This window comes from Apium graveolens, chromosome 6 (assembly GCF_009905375.1).
Source record: "Apium graveolens cultivar Ventura chromosome 6, ASM990537v1, whole genome shotgun sequence".
Lineage (NCBI taxonomy): Eukaryota > Viridiplantae > Streptophyta > Magnoliopsida > Apiales > Apiaceae > Apium > Apium graveolens.
In genome coordinates this window covers 241,786,907-241,804,367 of record NC_133652.1, presented here as the reverse complement: position 1 = coordinate 241,804,367, position 17,461 = coordinate 241,786,907, and the positions used below count along the sequence as shown (strand labels likewise).

Sequence of the window (17,461 nt, the reverse complement as noted above, 5' to 3'; positions counted from 1 at the left end):
ATATACTTGAGATTATTTTGGAATGAATCATGTCAATATCTGTTGAATTTTTTTTGTGCCCCCACGGCCAAATTGGTCTTGATCCGCCATTGAACTCAGCCTGCCATCTTTTAACTAAAGACCCAAAATTTTGTAGACATCATCTCCGAATTCCCCAAAGTAAGACGAACAGAAAATCACCCGATGATACTACGATACTACAAGCCTGTAAAGAAGTGAAGGACGATATAAGAAGCTATTGGCAGCAACCAAATGTTATTCATGTTTTTAGAGATATGGGCAGGTGCGCATTAATATCCCTTTACAATTATATTTTTCTTAAAAAAAAGAGTAAAAGGAACTATTCAAACATTACTATTAATTTTATTCTCTCAGATTTCTAAAAATATTTTAAGCTACAGTACATCTCAACTCAGTTAACTCTAGGCTTTACATATCTGTTCTCATAATATCAGAACAATGCAAAACAAATATACATATTATTATAGTACAAATCTAAGTATTGATATTGAACAAGAAATGGCAACATACAACAGCTAATTCTATTATTATGTACATACACATGCAGCTTTGAGAAGTAGGTGGCCCCTGTGAGATATAGGTAAGGCTCGTACCTCAGAGGAAAGAATTCAAGTTTCAGTCAGGCCACTTAAAAATGCAATCAAAGCCCAGATGATGAGGATGCTTATTACTGCACTTCTCAAGACCTGGTCATAGCTACCATTTGTGTAGGTATCGACTGGAGTACTAGAATGTGGTAGTAGAAAATTTTGGCTGCTATCATTATCTTCATTTCTCTGTTGACTGGTTGCTGCTACATATATATGAGGCGGCTGCATTAACCAGATGTCGAGGTTCGCACATGTGTTGCACGTGCATACTCCTCCGAGATATGATGGAAGAGTTTGGAGATGTGAATGGAGAATGTTTTGGTACATCCCTCCAATGACATTCAACTTTTGGCGAGTAATAGGTTTCAAAACCTGAGGAATTCAAAAGTATTCATATGTAGGAATTGCAACAGTATATGAGAACTTGTTGATTACGATTGCATGTAAAATTATGTTGAATTCATCTTTTAGATGGAGAACGTCCTTACCTGAATAACAGTTTGTGCAATAACTCGAGCTACTGGAGGAAGTCGTATAACAAGCAGACAACCAAGACGGTTTGGAAAATTATCTTGCAGAAGGGTAGAACATGATCGCATCATTTGCATAGGAAACCCCAGAGAAGTTAACCCTTCACAATCCACCAAAACTGTAATTTGAGGATTTTGGTAGTCAACCAGATGTAAGACCCCAAACTCTACTTGAGATACTGCATTAAGAAACCAGAATCTCTAGTTAATCTTTCGTGGCAGGTATGAGACAATGCAAATGCACAGTAAGGACCAGCAATCCGAGTAATCATGCTTGTGGCTTCTTACTAAAGAAGTTTTGTTCAGAATAGATGTTAATCTGAACAGAGTTTCTTGTGACAGCATGCAGATGTATCACCTAAATAACCTAAAAATGTGTCTGGGAACATATAATTCAATTCAAATGACATGTATAAAATTGTTCTTCCAGATTCACAAACTTACGCTTGTATTTGAACATCATGGTTTTGAATAAAATCCATGTCTAAATTCTTTTGAGAATCCAAATATGTCATTTTTACCCAATCAATTATTTTAAAGGAATTCCAAGCTCCAAAACAGATCATAAGTTGATTCCATCAATTAAAGGACGAATAGACACCTCCCACAACATCTTCAATTGAGCAGATACTGGAGCATGAAGAGTTGTGCTATGTTACTCAGACTTTTCAATTTATCTTGGAGTATCCGTGTCGGATACTCGACACTTAGACTTAGACACTTACATTAAGCCAAAAACATGTAGACTATCCATGTCGGACACTTATAGCATAGGAGTTGTAAAATCGTAAATAAACTCTAATCTAATGACAGCTAGTGCTCTGTATGCCGCCCTACAAGTACTTCCAAGCTCATACAAGAGATGAATATTTCCAACTCCTCCCAAATACTTGTGCAACTCATGTGTCAAGTAAAAATTTTGAAGTTTGCCGAGAGATTAATAACTTAAGTAATATCATCTATGTTATATAAGCTTCACCAAGTAAAAAAAGTACCTCTTCCAACACTCAACACTAAAACACAGCACGGGGGGTTGACATATGTGTCAGACACTCCATGCAAGACAGAACAAATTATACAAAACAAATGAAAAAAAACAGAAACTACGAGTCTAAAGCAAAATGATACAGATGTCATTACATCAGAGTATCTTAGGTTCTCAGATAAAAGAGATCAGTATTCAGTTATGGAGATAGACAGAGAGAAAAAGAGAGAAGGGAGAGGTTTGTGTAACTAGTCCAATTCATTTGTATTTAACATAACCAAATGACAATCTAATTCTGGAATTTATAATTTTGACAAACAATCTTTGACCCGCCAAGTAGTACTAATACTTGTTGACTTGCAACAGTGGCCTTATTTGTGTAATTTGCAGTCGAGCAGATCCTGGCACATTGCAAATCTTTACTCCAGGAAAGCAACCAAATTTTATTTAAATGACATACAAGTATGTCACCTATCTAAATATAATTAAGATATTTGAAAGATATGTGTTTGAGCAGAACACAAAATAGAGACTGATAGACATAGACTGCATTTTGGATCGAGCGGACAAAATAAAGCAAATCACATTTATCTAAAAATCAAATAATTATATAAGTTTGAAATTTGAGAATTCATTTGCCATAGAATTTGTATTGTTGATCGAATTAGACAGTAGGTTCATAGAAGTCCAAAGGCTTTATAACAATCAATTTGAATAGTACATATTTAGATGCTGGGGCTTGAATGCTTTATGTGTTATATCTTACCGACTGCTTGAGCAAAGCGAGGTCTGTCACTAGATGGCAAGCTCACACAGGCTAAACCAAGGCGAACAACGAGGCAGGGTCTCTGTTTCACATCAGTTCCATGCCAGAATACCAAATTCGACCACATCTCAAGTTCTTCAGCTGAAAGCATTCTGTATGTCTCCCTCCAGCGGATTGTCTTCTTAACCGATGATAAGAAAGATGTAAAATCACTATTTGCAGCAGTGTAAAATATACGGAGTTCATCTTCATTAATTCTGCACAAACACACTACCATGTCATCCTCCTATTCAATAGAAGAATCCAAGTAGTTCGGAAATAAACTCAAGCTGGAAACTAAGAATTATTGAAACCTATAGCAGTACTCCTCCAACAAGCTTGAAAAAAAAGGTGGGAACCCATAACTTTACCTTGATAAGGTGAGACGATCAATAATATTATCTATATCATCAGTACGGGAAAAAATTGAGGAAATGTTGGGGTGAAGACAGAAAGAGAGAAGAATAAATAAACAAAATTGAAGATTCTAGTCCCAAGACTTTGATCTGATTTCCATAGCTTATTTTAGAAAGCATATGTCAATATGTATTGATAATATCTCCAGAATCTCCTAATTTACCCTCACTAATATTAAGCTTAACTTTTCATCAGCAGTTTTCACGTATCTTTTCCTCAGCAACCCGGTCACCATGCTATTCATCCAAATTACTAACATGAACTTAATTACTTGAGAATAATTAATCATGTGACTTGATTATGTGCGAGATTTTTTAACACGAAATAATACAAAAGCAAATAGAAAAGACCAACTTAATTCACATTGGGCGAGAAAAGCCTTTATGTGCGGTCTACATATATTTGAGCTTTGCATCAATATAACTTTATGGATGTATAAAGGTGGCTTAAAAAGAGTAATTAGTTCTCGAAGCTCCCAGCATCCATATTTTCAGCATGCTAATTAAAAAGAACAAAATACCCCTCTCACATACACTCCCTTATTTTAGAAATTTATTATAAAAATCGCATCGTTATAGAGTGTGTGTGTGTGTGTGTGTCCAAAATGCACATCTCTAAGAAACTGTTAATTTTTCGATCAATTTAAGTTTGATACTGGAATCTTCTATAGTAGTTGTACTAATTACAGAACTTATCATTTAAACTGGGACATCCCAGGATGAAAATGATAACAAGAGTACATTTAAACATGGAACGCAGGGCGTATTGAGGTTTAAAACTGAATCAATTCTAATCTTGCTTCTCATTTTTGGCAGTCAATCAACTTTTGTTTTCAGAACCAGTACATCCGAAAGCATCTGCTCTTTGTAGATTACAACAAAGGATACAAAGGTTGATCTTAAATATAGTCTACTATTGACATTTTTCACATGACACAATGTTTGCTCCCAAATTTCACAATTCCAAGCAAGATCCAGAATCTATATATCTAGAATATCCTTAAGTCCAAATTATACATTCTTTAAGTTTATAGAATTTCACCTCACCTGAAGTTTTTTAAAGGAAGTGTATGACCCAATGTTATTATTTAATATAGCAAACTTGTTACTTTGATAGTAAATTTACCAAAACAATGCAGCTACTCAAACTTCTAACTATGGAAAAATCCCTTAAGCACAAGGTATGCCTAGGCAATCAAAAGATTTATGAATGTGTACATTAGTAAACTTTATTTACTATATTTCCTACTAATTCCCTTTAACAACGACTATTTATTGATAGGTTAATATTCACGAAATTACTCTGAGTCCAGCTGATCACCTTTCAGGTAAAGCAATCCCTTCATTTTCAAACTCTGTGTAAAAGCGCTGCAACCAACTTGTAAGTTGAAGACTTTGAGTAGCTTCATCATTTATCCTGAGAAGTACATAAGATTTTAAATAAAAAACCAGAAAAAAATAAATAATGATTGACACTACAGTTGCGTGAGTATGTTAGGACCTGTCCAGGCCCGCTCTTTGGATATATAAATATAAAAAGAAACGAATTCTTTTATTGATAAACACACGCACACACAACTAGGTGGTATTCGAGAGACCACCCACTCTCCACAAACACACATAAGTCAATCTTATTTCTTCCTTCCTCAAACATATAAATGGCTTCCCTATTTATAACCCCAACCTCTACTCACAATCCCTAAATTAAAGCTAAAATATTATTATTCCCACCAAATCCTCCCTTTGAAATCCATAACTGATGCACACACTAATTATTCAGATTTGTAACTGATTTAATAATTATCCTATTTATTATGTTTCCTAACATTACCGGCCGCCCAAACTTGAACCTTGTCCTCAAGGTTCAAATGAGAAAATAGTTTCATTCTTTCTTTTTCCTTTTCTTTCTAATCGAGAACCCCTGGCTCTCCGCCAATAATTTTCTAAATTCCTCCCAAGTACAAGAAGGTGCTTGACATTCCCCACAATTGTACAAGAACAAAGGATCGTGTCTCAAGTATACTACAACTGACCAGACCTTTTTAGTTGGTGATGAGAGGTTACTAATTTTAACATAACGTTCAGCCTCCAACGACCGACCTTCAAGTTTTACGCACGACCGACTTTCAAGTTTTACGCCTTCGAACATGACTGTTTCAATTCTTCGCGATAAAGAGTCCATGGATGCACTTGGATGCGATGAGACATTAGACAAACAAGTCTCTTGTTCTTGAAGTTTTCCAAAACCAATCATTTCAGAATCTGATTTAAGATCTCTTTCAGTCGCTTGTACTCCTTTCAGCTTCTCCTCAATTTTGTGGACCGAATTCGTGACCCGTTTCAAGCCTTGCCGATTCTCAACAACAGACGGTGATGGTCCACTAGTCTCGCGACTATAACTGTCCATTTTTGCAAGTATGGCAACCATACCTTCTTTGAGGAACGAAATGTCATTTTGAAGCTTTTCAATGTTGAACTTCTGATATTCTGCTTGCATTATTTCAGTTTTTTTTTTTCTAAGTCGTCGATTTGATACAACTTGTTTTGTACCTATCGTTGCCCCGAGAACAACGTTGCCCCAAGAACAAAGGTGCTCTGATACCACTGTTAGGACCTGTCCAGACCCGCTCTTTGGATATATAAATATAAAAAGAAACGAATTCTTTTATTGATAAACACACGCACACACAACTAGGTGGTATTCGAGAGACCACCCACTCTCCACAAACACACATAAGTCAATCTTATTTCTTCCTTCCTCAAACATATAAATGGCTTCCCTATTTATAACCCCAACCTCTACTCACAATCCCTAAATTAAAGCTAAAATATTATTATTCCCACCAAATCCTCCCTTTGAAATCCATAACTGATGCACACACTAATTATTCAGATTTGTAACTGATTTAATAATTATCCTATTTATTATGTTTCCTAACATTACATACAACTTGTTTTGTACCTATCGTTGCCCCGAGAACAACGTTGCCCCAAGAACAAAGGTGCTCTGATACCACTGTTAGGGCCTGTCCAGGCCCGCTCTTTGGATATATAAATATAAAAAGAAACGAATTCTTTTATTGATAAACACACGCACACACAACTAGGTGGTATTCGAGAGACCACCCACTCTCCACAAACACACATAAGTCAATCTTATTTCTTCCTTCCTCAAACATATAAATGGCTTCCCTATTTATAACCCCAACCTCTACTCACAATCCCTAAATTAAAGCTAAAATATTATTATTCCCACCAAATCCTCCCTTTGAAATCCATAACTGATGCACACACTAATTATTCAGATTTGTAACTGATTTAATAATTATCCTATTTATTATGTTTCCTAACAGAGTAGGACAAAGTGTGGGCAAGTAGAGGGAGGGGCAGGGGCCCTTTGTCCCGTTTGCTTTATTAAAAAAATACTTTGTGTGATCGACGAACATAGTGAGCATGTTCAGATTCAAATTTGTTCAGGAATGTATCAGTTATAACTTTTAAGGCAGATTAAGTGAATTAAATTCGTTAAAAAGAACAGATAATGTCATAAATCAGTATAGTTGTAACAAGTCCTAGGTCATCAATCATATTTAAATTGACAACAAATTTACACATAAATTAAAATTATATTTGTTTATAAAAAGGTGTTTGAGATAAAACTATATATTTCAATTTTGCACCGAAGAAACTATCTAAGCCCAAACTTAGTCCTCTGAGTCATCTTAATGGTGTAGATGTTATTATACTGTAATTATAACTCATTCATCTAAATGGGGTAGATGTAATTATACTGCAATTATAACTCATTATACCATGAACCTTAAATGGTCAGCATAATAGAAAGCATAATTCATTTAAGATATCCAAAAGCTGAAACTTAAAAGTGCTTTAAATTTTAAAATTTAAACGTGTACTATTTCTAGTATCAAGTTGTAACATAATAGTCTATCGTGTCTCGTGTCTCGACTTATTTATCTCTCTTATGTCTATAGTGACTATCTATTAATGCGCTGGTTATACATTTGTGATGTCTATTCCACATACTCTGTATCGGGTAAAGATTGTACAGAAGGAAAATCGGAATTTTCTCCGGGTACTGCTTGGTCGTTGCTTAACTCATGAGATTCTTCTAGACCATCTGAAATTACATTTTCGCTCCCATATTCATCAGTAAAAGCAGTTGCAATAGAAAGGAACAGTAAGGGCCTCGATAACATCTACAATGAAAGAAAATTTAAAACTATCAAATCATTTCTAGAACACCAAATGGTATTGAGTAACTATAGACAACCATAATGAGAGTGTGTCAAATGTGGACAACGCCTTAAAAGTGCATAAACACACAATTAATCGTGAATCCATGAAAAAGTAATAATTTATAGCAGTCTTAATCTAACAGAAATATTTCCTGAAGAGCAGTGTTATAAAAACAGAAATCTGGCTTAATTGGCGAAGGCACTGTCTAGGGTCTCATGATAGGAGAATAATCGGAATGATTGATTGGACCACTAAGCGGAATCAATACAATATTATATTTTTATATATGATTATTTAATATATGAAACATGGACTTGTGTGACTATTCATTAAAAACTATACAAAATTTAGAGGCAAAGAAGACAAAATAAATAACTAAATAAACTTGTACTGTTATACACCTTAATATGTTCCAATTATTTTAAAGAGAAACACTAGAAAATAGACCACTTTACTCATATTTTAGTACTCAGCAGTGTTATAAATGAACCCGAGATGTTCATGAACAAAACTTGAGTTCGCTTATTTAAGTGGGCTCGGGTCAAATTCAAGTTTAAACATTAAAGTTGTTTGACAAGTAAACGGATTTGAGCTGAGATTAAAACCTGCTCGGCTAAAATTTCGACTCGTTTAACTCGTCTCAGCATATTTATCTCAACTATAACTTATATTTAACCCTTTCCTGATGCAAAAAATATATAGAATGCAAACGCATAGGAAACTTAAGCAGATAACAATTTTTATTCCTTTCTATAGTTTAATTTTTTTTTTAAAAAGACCAAATTATTGATTTATTTTAATTTCTATTGTTTTGATTGTTCTAACTGTCATCCTGCATCACCCATGAGACCCACTGTGCTTTATTGCATTAGAAATCTATTACAGACTTTTGTCGTTTTATTTTACAAAATAAAACAATAGACATGAATCTTATTAGTTTCTGGTTTCAAATAATATTAAATGCAGCAACTATCCTTGAGTTGAAGTTCAAAGTATCTATACGCCAGCTTATTCCTCTTATTTCATGTGGATTACAGACTATAAGAATAGTTCATGAGATAAAAACTGACAGAATCAATCCCCGGGAGGGAACACCCCGTATAAAAACTCAGAAAAGGCACATTTTAAATTGTTGTCACAAAAAAGTACCCCTGTCTGTTTTGCAAATTTCTTCTTTCATTAGACAGGTAGACCTGCGCAAAAGTCTAATCAGATCTTCATTTCAATTCATTTATAACCCATTTCAATCAAGAGCCTTAACTTGAGTTAGATTTAAAGGCTAGGTTTTCATTGCCATATAATTCGTAAAACTCTTTATATATAGCCGTCATCTCACTTCAGTGTCAAAATCAGACATAGTACCTCACTCTATTTACCCCAAATCGACATACCAGATCTGTAGTAGATACCATCAGAAAATTTATGGCCCTGTTCTCTCCTCTTTTTGAATAAATGTTCTCTCTTATTGTTATGATATAAACTGTATTATAGTTTTTGTGTCAAAAACTTTGCCTGTTTCATTTGGGGAAGACATTAAATATTCCAGATGTTAATTATTTGCTTTTTTAACATACAACTTTTTTTAAAAAAAAATCTTTAAACTCTTTGACTGAATAATTATTTTATGAGGGAAAGTAAACCCTAACGCATACCTGACTAACAATGAAATACATCTAGTCAGAAAAATGGCAAGATGACTTCATGCAGGTTGTTAAGTGTGAACAAGATAATTTTAACATGTGAGCATGGATTCATACTAAATTGTCATTCTACTAAAGGAATTAGCTTAATTACAGATACATATTTATTTGGTAACTGATAATCTTTTTTCTCGATTCACGTATTAACCTATTTTCTAGTGGGGGAAAGCTTAAAATATGTTTTGCAAGGACAAACCTTCATGCTGTTAGCCAAAACTCTGAAAGGAGCCCATCTTTGCATCCATTTAAATGGTGAATAGGTAATGAGTTGCAATGCTTGCAACCCAGACCATATGAATGGATATTTAGATTTTGAGAGCTTCCGTACAGCCTCTAAAACAGCAACTTTGACCAAGAAAACTGCTACATGGCCAAAAGTTCCTTTTCCAAATTTTCCACCATTAAGTGTGACAAGCTTTTCCAAAGATTCACGAGTGAAAGACTTAGATCTAGAAGAGACCAAGCGTACTCCAGAAGCCTTTTCCCTATTAATCGCATTTGTAGATATATTGTTCCTTTGTGGACCAGGACTTTGAAATGAGTCGTCCATTGAGCAAATGTAGTCCAGAAACAGCTAAAAATGGTCTAACTATGAGTTCTAATTTAGAGAAACCGTGATAGCATACAGAGGAGTTCCATTACAGGATCATTTACAACAAATATATGTGCTTGAGCTTGTAAAGTGAAGGTCCAAATAAACACCAACCTAAGAGAGATGTAACTAGAAAAATAAAAATAAGCAGCTAAAGTATATAACTTTTTTACATATACAGAAAATTCACATGCATTTTTACTAATTCCATCACATTTATAAAGAATTAAAAATTGGAACGATTGCAAAGAATTTCCTCCTACGAAAGAAAAGTTCCAAGAGATTAAAATTTTCAGATAGTTATCTTCAACTGAAACATGTTCAAAACTCTAGAATCAAAAAATAAAGAGTGTATGTCTCGGTACTTTGGAAATGTCTGAAGTATGTTGTACCGATAATACTTAAGAACCAATGTAGTAATCTCAAGAATAACTAGTGATAATATTGGGTACGGAAAGTTGCAATAGGTTGAAAAGATGTGTAAGACAGAAATAAAATCTACTTGGTACTATGTCCTGCAAGCTGATCAAGAATCCAGATATTCTCATTAACATTCGACCAGATATCCATCATACCGTAGCTCAATCGACAATCATTTCACTAAATGTATTCATCTATCTAACAGCTATAATACAAATTCCCACTAGCCTATAAAAAAATGTAGTATAATTTTTAGAAAATAAAAAATTGAAAATTCAGGTAATTCTAATAATTAATAACAAAAAAATGATGTATGATTATATAAACACACACACAGACACACGGCAATTCAATATATTCAAACAAGCACGAGGAAACGAAGAAACATAACCAGAATATACATACATACATACATATACATACATGCATATGGAATCGTAATTAAAAGTGAAACGATATGTAATTAAATTAAATTAAAAGAAAATAATAGAAAACGCACCTGATAGTGAATGAATAATTGGGGCGCTTGTCAAGTTCTTACAGCGTTGTTGAGAAAGGCGATGTGTGCGTGTCTGTTTGCCGCTGGACCGCACTTACCAATTAATAAAACCAACCCGGTCCGGCATTAACTAATCAATAAAACCAACCCGGTCGGTTCATTGAAACGACTGCAATACAAATTTACCCGTTGGAATCGAGGGCCTGTCCATTTTTCTTTTTCTGAATTTTCTACAATTTTCTGAATTTTCCTTTTCATGAAAATTGTTCAAAATTGAGAAAATGTGTTCCAAGTGTAAACCATTTTCCAAAACAAGATAAATAAAAAAAATGTTTAAGTCAAATCATGCCAATTTCTTATTTTCCTAATTTTATGAACTTAAATAAATAATCATGCTCCTGTGATTTCATTTAATTAAACATATTTAAATTATAATTATATTATTTTTCTAACTTTATAAACTTAATTAAATGAATGAGTATCCTCCTCTTCCTCCTGTACATTATTATACTTAATTCCATGACCACATGGCATGTTTGTGTTTAAAATTAAAAATATAAAATAAGATACGGTGTTAATATTATTTTTGAGATGTAACCTACGATATTAATAAGCATTTAAGTAGATAAATGGAATTATACACGTAACTTTAATTATCCCATTTTTGCGGCGTATTTTCCAGTTTTCCTAAAATAAAAAACTGGTACCCAATTTATATGGAAGATTGTTGAAAACTATATAAATGATAGTTTTCTATACTTTTTTAAATCTTAGTTGTAATTTAAAAAAGTCTAGAAAATACGTTTTTCTGTTTTTAAAATTTTATATTTAGAAAATAGTGAATATGAACATGTTTTCATCTTTTTTTTAATTTTCAAAGAAAATTTTTCTAAAAAAATGAGTAAGTAAACAAGCCCTAAGTGTAACCAAATTGGAAAGTGCAAAAATTGCATTACTAGCTTCATCATAATAAAAAGAGATCATATGCTTTTCTTTTATCGATAAAAATGAAGTAAAGAGATTTTCAGCCTCACACCAAAAAATAAGATTTTATTTTCAGAATTAATGATTTTTTAAAGTTAAGATTGCACCAATATGCCTATCAACTCTTATTGTTCAAAATCTTGCTTTTTAAGTACCGAAAATGTATCATTTTACTTTTAAACTGATCGAGTAGCACCATTTTCGGTCCAAGAATTTAAAAGAAAAACGTTTTCAGTATTTAAGGGGGAAAAAGTAACGATTTTAAATTATATGGGCTCATGTGTATATTCCATTTTTTTGATGTAAAACAATCTGAAATGAGCTAAGAATTTACAGAAAATGCTCTTTATTAATAAACGAAACTTATTTTATTGGTGCACAATTTCAATAGACAAGGGTTAGTGTTTCGCGGGCGATCACATATAATGAATTCTTTTATTTGATCAATTTTAATGATGGAGACATATACGCCCTACAATTTGAATATTTAAACGTCGATTTTTTTGTCATCTTCCAAGTTCCACCTCGGTTTCGGTTCCGATTACAAATATCACAAGGGGTTAATCGAATCTTTAATTCAGTGTCGGTTACAAATACCACAAGGGGTTAAGCGAATCTTTAATTATGTGCCGGGTGTTAATTGTAATTAAGAAAAAAGTTTGGGACTAATTCTTGAATGCTTGGCCAGGACATTAAGAATTAAGGAGGAAAATGGTTATTTTGTCATAAGTCCCGTATGAATAAAATCATGGGTCATGTATTGTCCCACTTACTTTTGTTTTTTTGAGTAAATAGTCTTTTCATCCCCACGTCACCAGGTATATACTTTGTACGGCTGATAGATTAATTTTGTTTCCTGTTAGAAAGATAAAATATAATATAAATTTATTGTTAAAATATTCCAGTGATGTTATTTGAATGGAGAATAAATTGAAAGTTGAAACGATGGAAAATTACAATACTGTTATGCATGAAACAAAAGGGTTTTGGTGATATTTCGTTTCAAGACGTTTCTGTATATAAACTGAAGGGTGAACTCTACTCAAAGTCGATCTTAATTATCAGTTGCACACTGTTTGATTTTGAGTAACATTTGCAGGCAATCACATGAACTTGAGAAGCTTAAGGCTTGAAATCGGCATAAACTGTGCATGGTACAGCCATTTATGGCATGTTCAGAGCCATTTATGGCATGTTCAGAGCCATTTATGGCATTTATGGCATAAACTGTTTGATTTTTTGCAGCATTTGGATCAAAATTTTTGCTTGCTAAAAGTAGTTGACACGTTATGGCATGTTGAGAGCTTTTAGATGAAGCCAGTAAGACTCGTGGGAAGGATGGTTGCAGCTATTCTCCTGGCAACCCTTTTTTGAAACAATTTTTTATTTGAAAAATGGTTGTTGCATCAAGAATAGTACAGGATTGTAGCTGCAAGGACCATCACTTGGTAGGTGTCACTCCGTCCACCATTTACAACTTGGGAGGTATTTCCAAATATGAGTTAAAACACAACCAACTAACCCTGTTTTTTGTGATTTTTTCTTTACGCATCTGGTTGATAAGCTAAGCAAGTTGGTATTTGAACTTAGTTTGAAATATGTGTATATTTGTATTTATATATTCTCTTAGTCTATAAGAACATGAATTAATACTCAGACCTTTTTTTCAGTTAAACTACTTGTTAATAATGATATAACCAAATTACTAAATCAACCTTAATGTATATATGTTGTACCAACACATTATGTGTAGTATTAGGCACATATAATTAGACATATGTATATACACATAATTAATACATGGAAGGATCATTTCTACACTAAACTAACAGGGTCTGACTTTGTTGCAGTATAGAAGGATGTTACTCTTTGTGGCTTACAGGCTGGCTACAATGTCATACATTTATTTTTTCAACTAATTAATCAAAGTGTAAAGTAAACATAATTGTGCTTCATAGTCATGCATATATTTTTCTTGTACGCTAAACATACATCTGTACTGCTTTAGGTTTTATAAAAATTGATAATTAATACCACCCTGAACTAATACGATTTAGCATATAATAACCAACAAACATAGTGAATGTTTCATCAGATATTGAATTGAAACAATTGTTTCTAGGAGATGGATACTTGATGATGACACATGATATTTTTAAAAAAGAAAGACAGGGAGTACCAGTCCATGTCCATAGCTCTGAATCCACTAAAAGTGTTAGTGATTTTCGAGTAGTCAAACTATTGTGGGGAAAAAGAACTTCCAATGTGTTTTAGTAATTATAATGCATTTGCATAACGTTAACCTTGAACTTTTAAAAGTGGATTCGTCATTTTGAACGTCTCTAATTCAAAACTACTCAAGGTGTTACAAAATAGGAAAGATAAACAAACCAGTACACAAACCTGAATCCTCTAAAGTTGTTTCTAGTATTGGGTCAACATCACAACTATGACCTGAAAAAAAAAGGTCAACACTTCATAATACTAAAAGTATTGTGGGGAAAGAAAAGATCTACCCGTCCAGAGTCTTGACTCCCGTAAAGGTGTTGCTGGTAGTGTGTCTCTCTCAAAGCCAAGAACTGCAAAGAGAGGACCACGCTTTAAGTAATTATAAAGCATTTGTCTAACGTTAACCTTGATATTTCAAATACTCGAGGTGTTGTGAAATAGGAAAGATAAACCAGGCTGGCTAAAATGTCGTACATTTGTTTTTTCAACTAATTAATTAAAGTAAAAAAGTAAACATAATTGCGCTTCATTATCATGGATAATACTTTCTTGTACACTAAAGATACATATGTACTACTATAGCTTTCTAAATTTGATAATTAATACCGAAAGAAAAGCATTTGCCTGACGTTAACCTTGATATTTCAAATGCAAAGAAAAGCCCAAGTCCTCTGTTTCATGTATTTATTCATTATTTCTTCTTTCCCCGAAAGATTCAGGATGCTTTCATCTTACCCTCAAGTAGTCAAACATTGCTCTATGATTGGTATATAATGCGTGTCTTCGGTTTGGTTTGACTGGTTATATCAGATAATATATGAGATGACATTTCACCAAGTAGTTCAATAAAGTAGTCCTTATGGAAACCAACCTGAGCATTATATAAAACCTTGATATGGGAACATATCTATACTATACTATTATAAGCAGAACACCCTCTATTTGGTAGTCGGTTGCTTAATACAGTTGTTTGGTACAACAAATAACAACCGTCGGATCTAAAATTAGAAAGATGAGAACTGTTGGATGCAATAATAAAATATTATTATATTAATATTTAAATTGCTCTCATGGATTCAGGGTTCGAACCCCGTCAAGAACTTATTATATTTAAACTTTTATATTCTTATTTTAACAATTTCTACAGGGCTCGAGTACCGTGAACAACATATTATATTATATTATTTATTTTCAGTTAAGTCTCAAATTATTATAAAACATATATTGTTATAACTTATTATGTTTTTCAATTTATATTATAAAATATATTATTAAAAATTATCGAATGTTAAAAGCAATCCGTGCATCGCACGGGTTATAGGCTAGTATATATTAGACCAGGATATATAACGAAACAATGTAAACATAATGAACAATTAATCAAGAGTAAACGCACAAATAAACATGATATCACATTTTGTAATCTAAATCAAATGTAATTTATTACTTCAATAATAAGAAAATAATTAATGAAATACCTCAGATTTTCTAGGAAAGTATTATTACTGAATTCAATACCAGTTATCAATTTATAGTTAGTGGAAGGTTTATTAGACTTATCAATGATTTCTGGCGTTGGTCTATGTATAATCAGTTGGTTGATCCAGGTGTGGTCACAATTGACACTGTGAAAGTGTTTACGGACTAATAACCTCAAAATGGTAAAAGAACTTAATTAGATCATATACTATACTTCTAGTTATTAGATTACTGGCTCTATCACAATCTCAAGGTAATAGGACTTAATATCATCATATACAACCTCCTTTTATAATGTCCACCATCTTATATTCCGGAAAAGCTGATAACCTAACAAACCAATATCAAAGACAAACCAGTATCTAAACTATCAACAATATCTTAGCTTGGAAACTTAGAAATTAGTTTTTTTCCTGTTAGATTGAACTAACACATAAGTTTCTGGCACTGTAAACTGTATAAAAGTGGTAAAAAAATTCTGGTGGCCAATTAGCCACTGACATATTTGGCAATTTACATTATCATTGCTTGTGTCAACGGTCAGTATGTCACCTATAGCACTAGTATTATGTTAAGGGCCTTTGTAGTGAAATCATGATCTTTTGGTTGCACTCCTGAGCTGTTTAACTACATTTTATCCGTTTTTCAGAGGTTTGGTTTATTTTTTATTTTTTTTGTCAAAGTACATACATATGCATATCTGATTGAAACATTTTTTCTTGCATGTTCATCGCACTCTTGAATATACTTTTAGTCCATTGGTGATATCTATTGGTAAGTTGTAGAACCGTCAAAGTGGAAAAGCAACTAATTTTCTGTTGTATCACCTAAAATGTATGACCAGTTCCTGATTTTTGATATGTACATTTCATTCTATATGAGTATCTCTTTACATTCTTGTATTAATATACATGTTTACTATAGATGCTTTAACTTGTGATATCTGTTTTGGGTACATACTCTTTAATTTATATCATCATCACACTATTAGGTACTTTGTCTCCCATTTTTTGTCTGTTTATATGCTTACTGGTTATTGCGGAGGTAATAACGCAACCAGGGTGGAACCAAAATTATGGTTGAGGGGCAACAACTCTTACCACGTTTCTTAATCTCTTACCCTCAAAGATACTTGACTTCGGCATTTTATCAAACAATATAAAAGCAACAAAAATAGTTTAAAGAATCATAACTAATTCGAAGAAGAAGCAAGAAAACAACAGTAGATAACAAAAAAAAATCAATTTAAACTAATTCAAAGCAGAATCTTGTTCCCGTGGAAGCCTGCGAATTTAAACTAATTGTAATGGAAAAATCTAAAGAAAGTGGCAGACCTGTATGTACGAAGTGACGCGTATGAAGCGGTAGCGGTGCAAAAGGCCGTGTGTAGAATGAGTTGCTCAGAGAATGAACTAAACTGTAGAGAGAATGTGTAGAATGAATTGCCGAGGGAATGCTCAGGCGTCCGTGGCGTGGCGTGTGTATTCTCTAAAAGGATATTATTTACACTTATTTAATTATAATAATATAATAATATAATAATTTTAGAAAGGACAACCAAAATCAGGATTAATCAAACTACAAATTATACTCTTGTTTGACTATTATAGTTTAGTATAATATAGATGCTAATAATTAGAAAGTGAGTCTAGTGATACATTCCCGATTTCGCATTTCATTTTTTCTATTTCCGCTTACTTTCCTTTTGTTTATGTTGAACAGTAACTAACTCAATGTCTTGATTTTTTGTTATTATTGTATATTCCCCGCAATTTGCTCACAAGCTAATAAATTATAATTAAAATATAGTTTAGTATAGTATAGATGCTAATAATTAGAAAGTGAGTCTAGTGATACATTCCCGATTTCGCATTTCATTTTTTCCATTTCCGCTTACTTTCCTTTTGTTTATGTTGAACAGTAACTAACTCAATGTCTTGATTTTTTGTTATTA

The 17,461-nt window shown here is 32.9% G+C and overlaps 1 protein-coding gene and 1 long non-coding RNA gene across 5 annotated transcripts; both read right to left on the bottom strand.

Annotated features, from left to right (window-relative positions):
* Positions 1-331: 331 nt before the first annotated feature.
* Positions 332-10,965, bottom strand: LOC141666917 (uncharacterized). Of its 3 annotated transcripts, none has more exons than XM_074473164.1 (7): positions 10,816-10,965; positions 9,501-9,878; positions 7,392-7,564; positions 4,669-4,764; positions 2,893-3,149; positions 1,100-1,320; positions 332-983 (listed from the first exon to the last, which is right to left on the bottom strand). In XM_074473164.1, exons 2-7 carry the CDS (start codon positions 9,852-9,854, stop codon positions 630-632), a joined length of 1,455 nt encoding a protein of 484 aa, XP_074329265.1. In that variant the 5' UTR covers positions 9,855-9,878; positions 10,816-10,965; the 3' UTR covers positions 332-629. The 3 variants fall into 3 exon arrangements, with proteins under 3 accessions (XP_074329265.1, XP_074329267.1, XP_074329266.1); XM_074473166.1 differs by having other exon boundaries at positions 9,501-10,025; positions 10,816-10,957; XM_074473165.1 differs by having other exon boundaries at positions 9,501-10,010; positions 10,816-10,957.
* An 872-nt stretch (positions 10,966-11,837) lies between these two features.
* Positions 11,838-17,132, bottom strand: LOC141666919 (uncharacterized). 2 transcript variants are annotated; one of them, XR_012552416.1, is made up of 3 exons: positions 16,842-17,039; positions 14,203-14,378; positions 11,838-12,655 (listed from the first exon to the last, which is right to left on the bottom strand). It is a non-coding gene; the product is annotated as an uncharacterized LOC141666919 (long non-coding RNA). The 2 variants fall into 2 exon arrangements; XR_012552415.1 differs by lacking the exon at positions 11,838-12,655 and having other exon boundaries at positions 14,315-14,378; positions 16,842-17,132.
* Between the last annotated feature and the right edge of the window lie 329 nt (positions 17,133-17,461).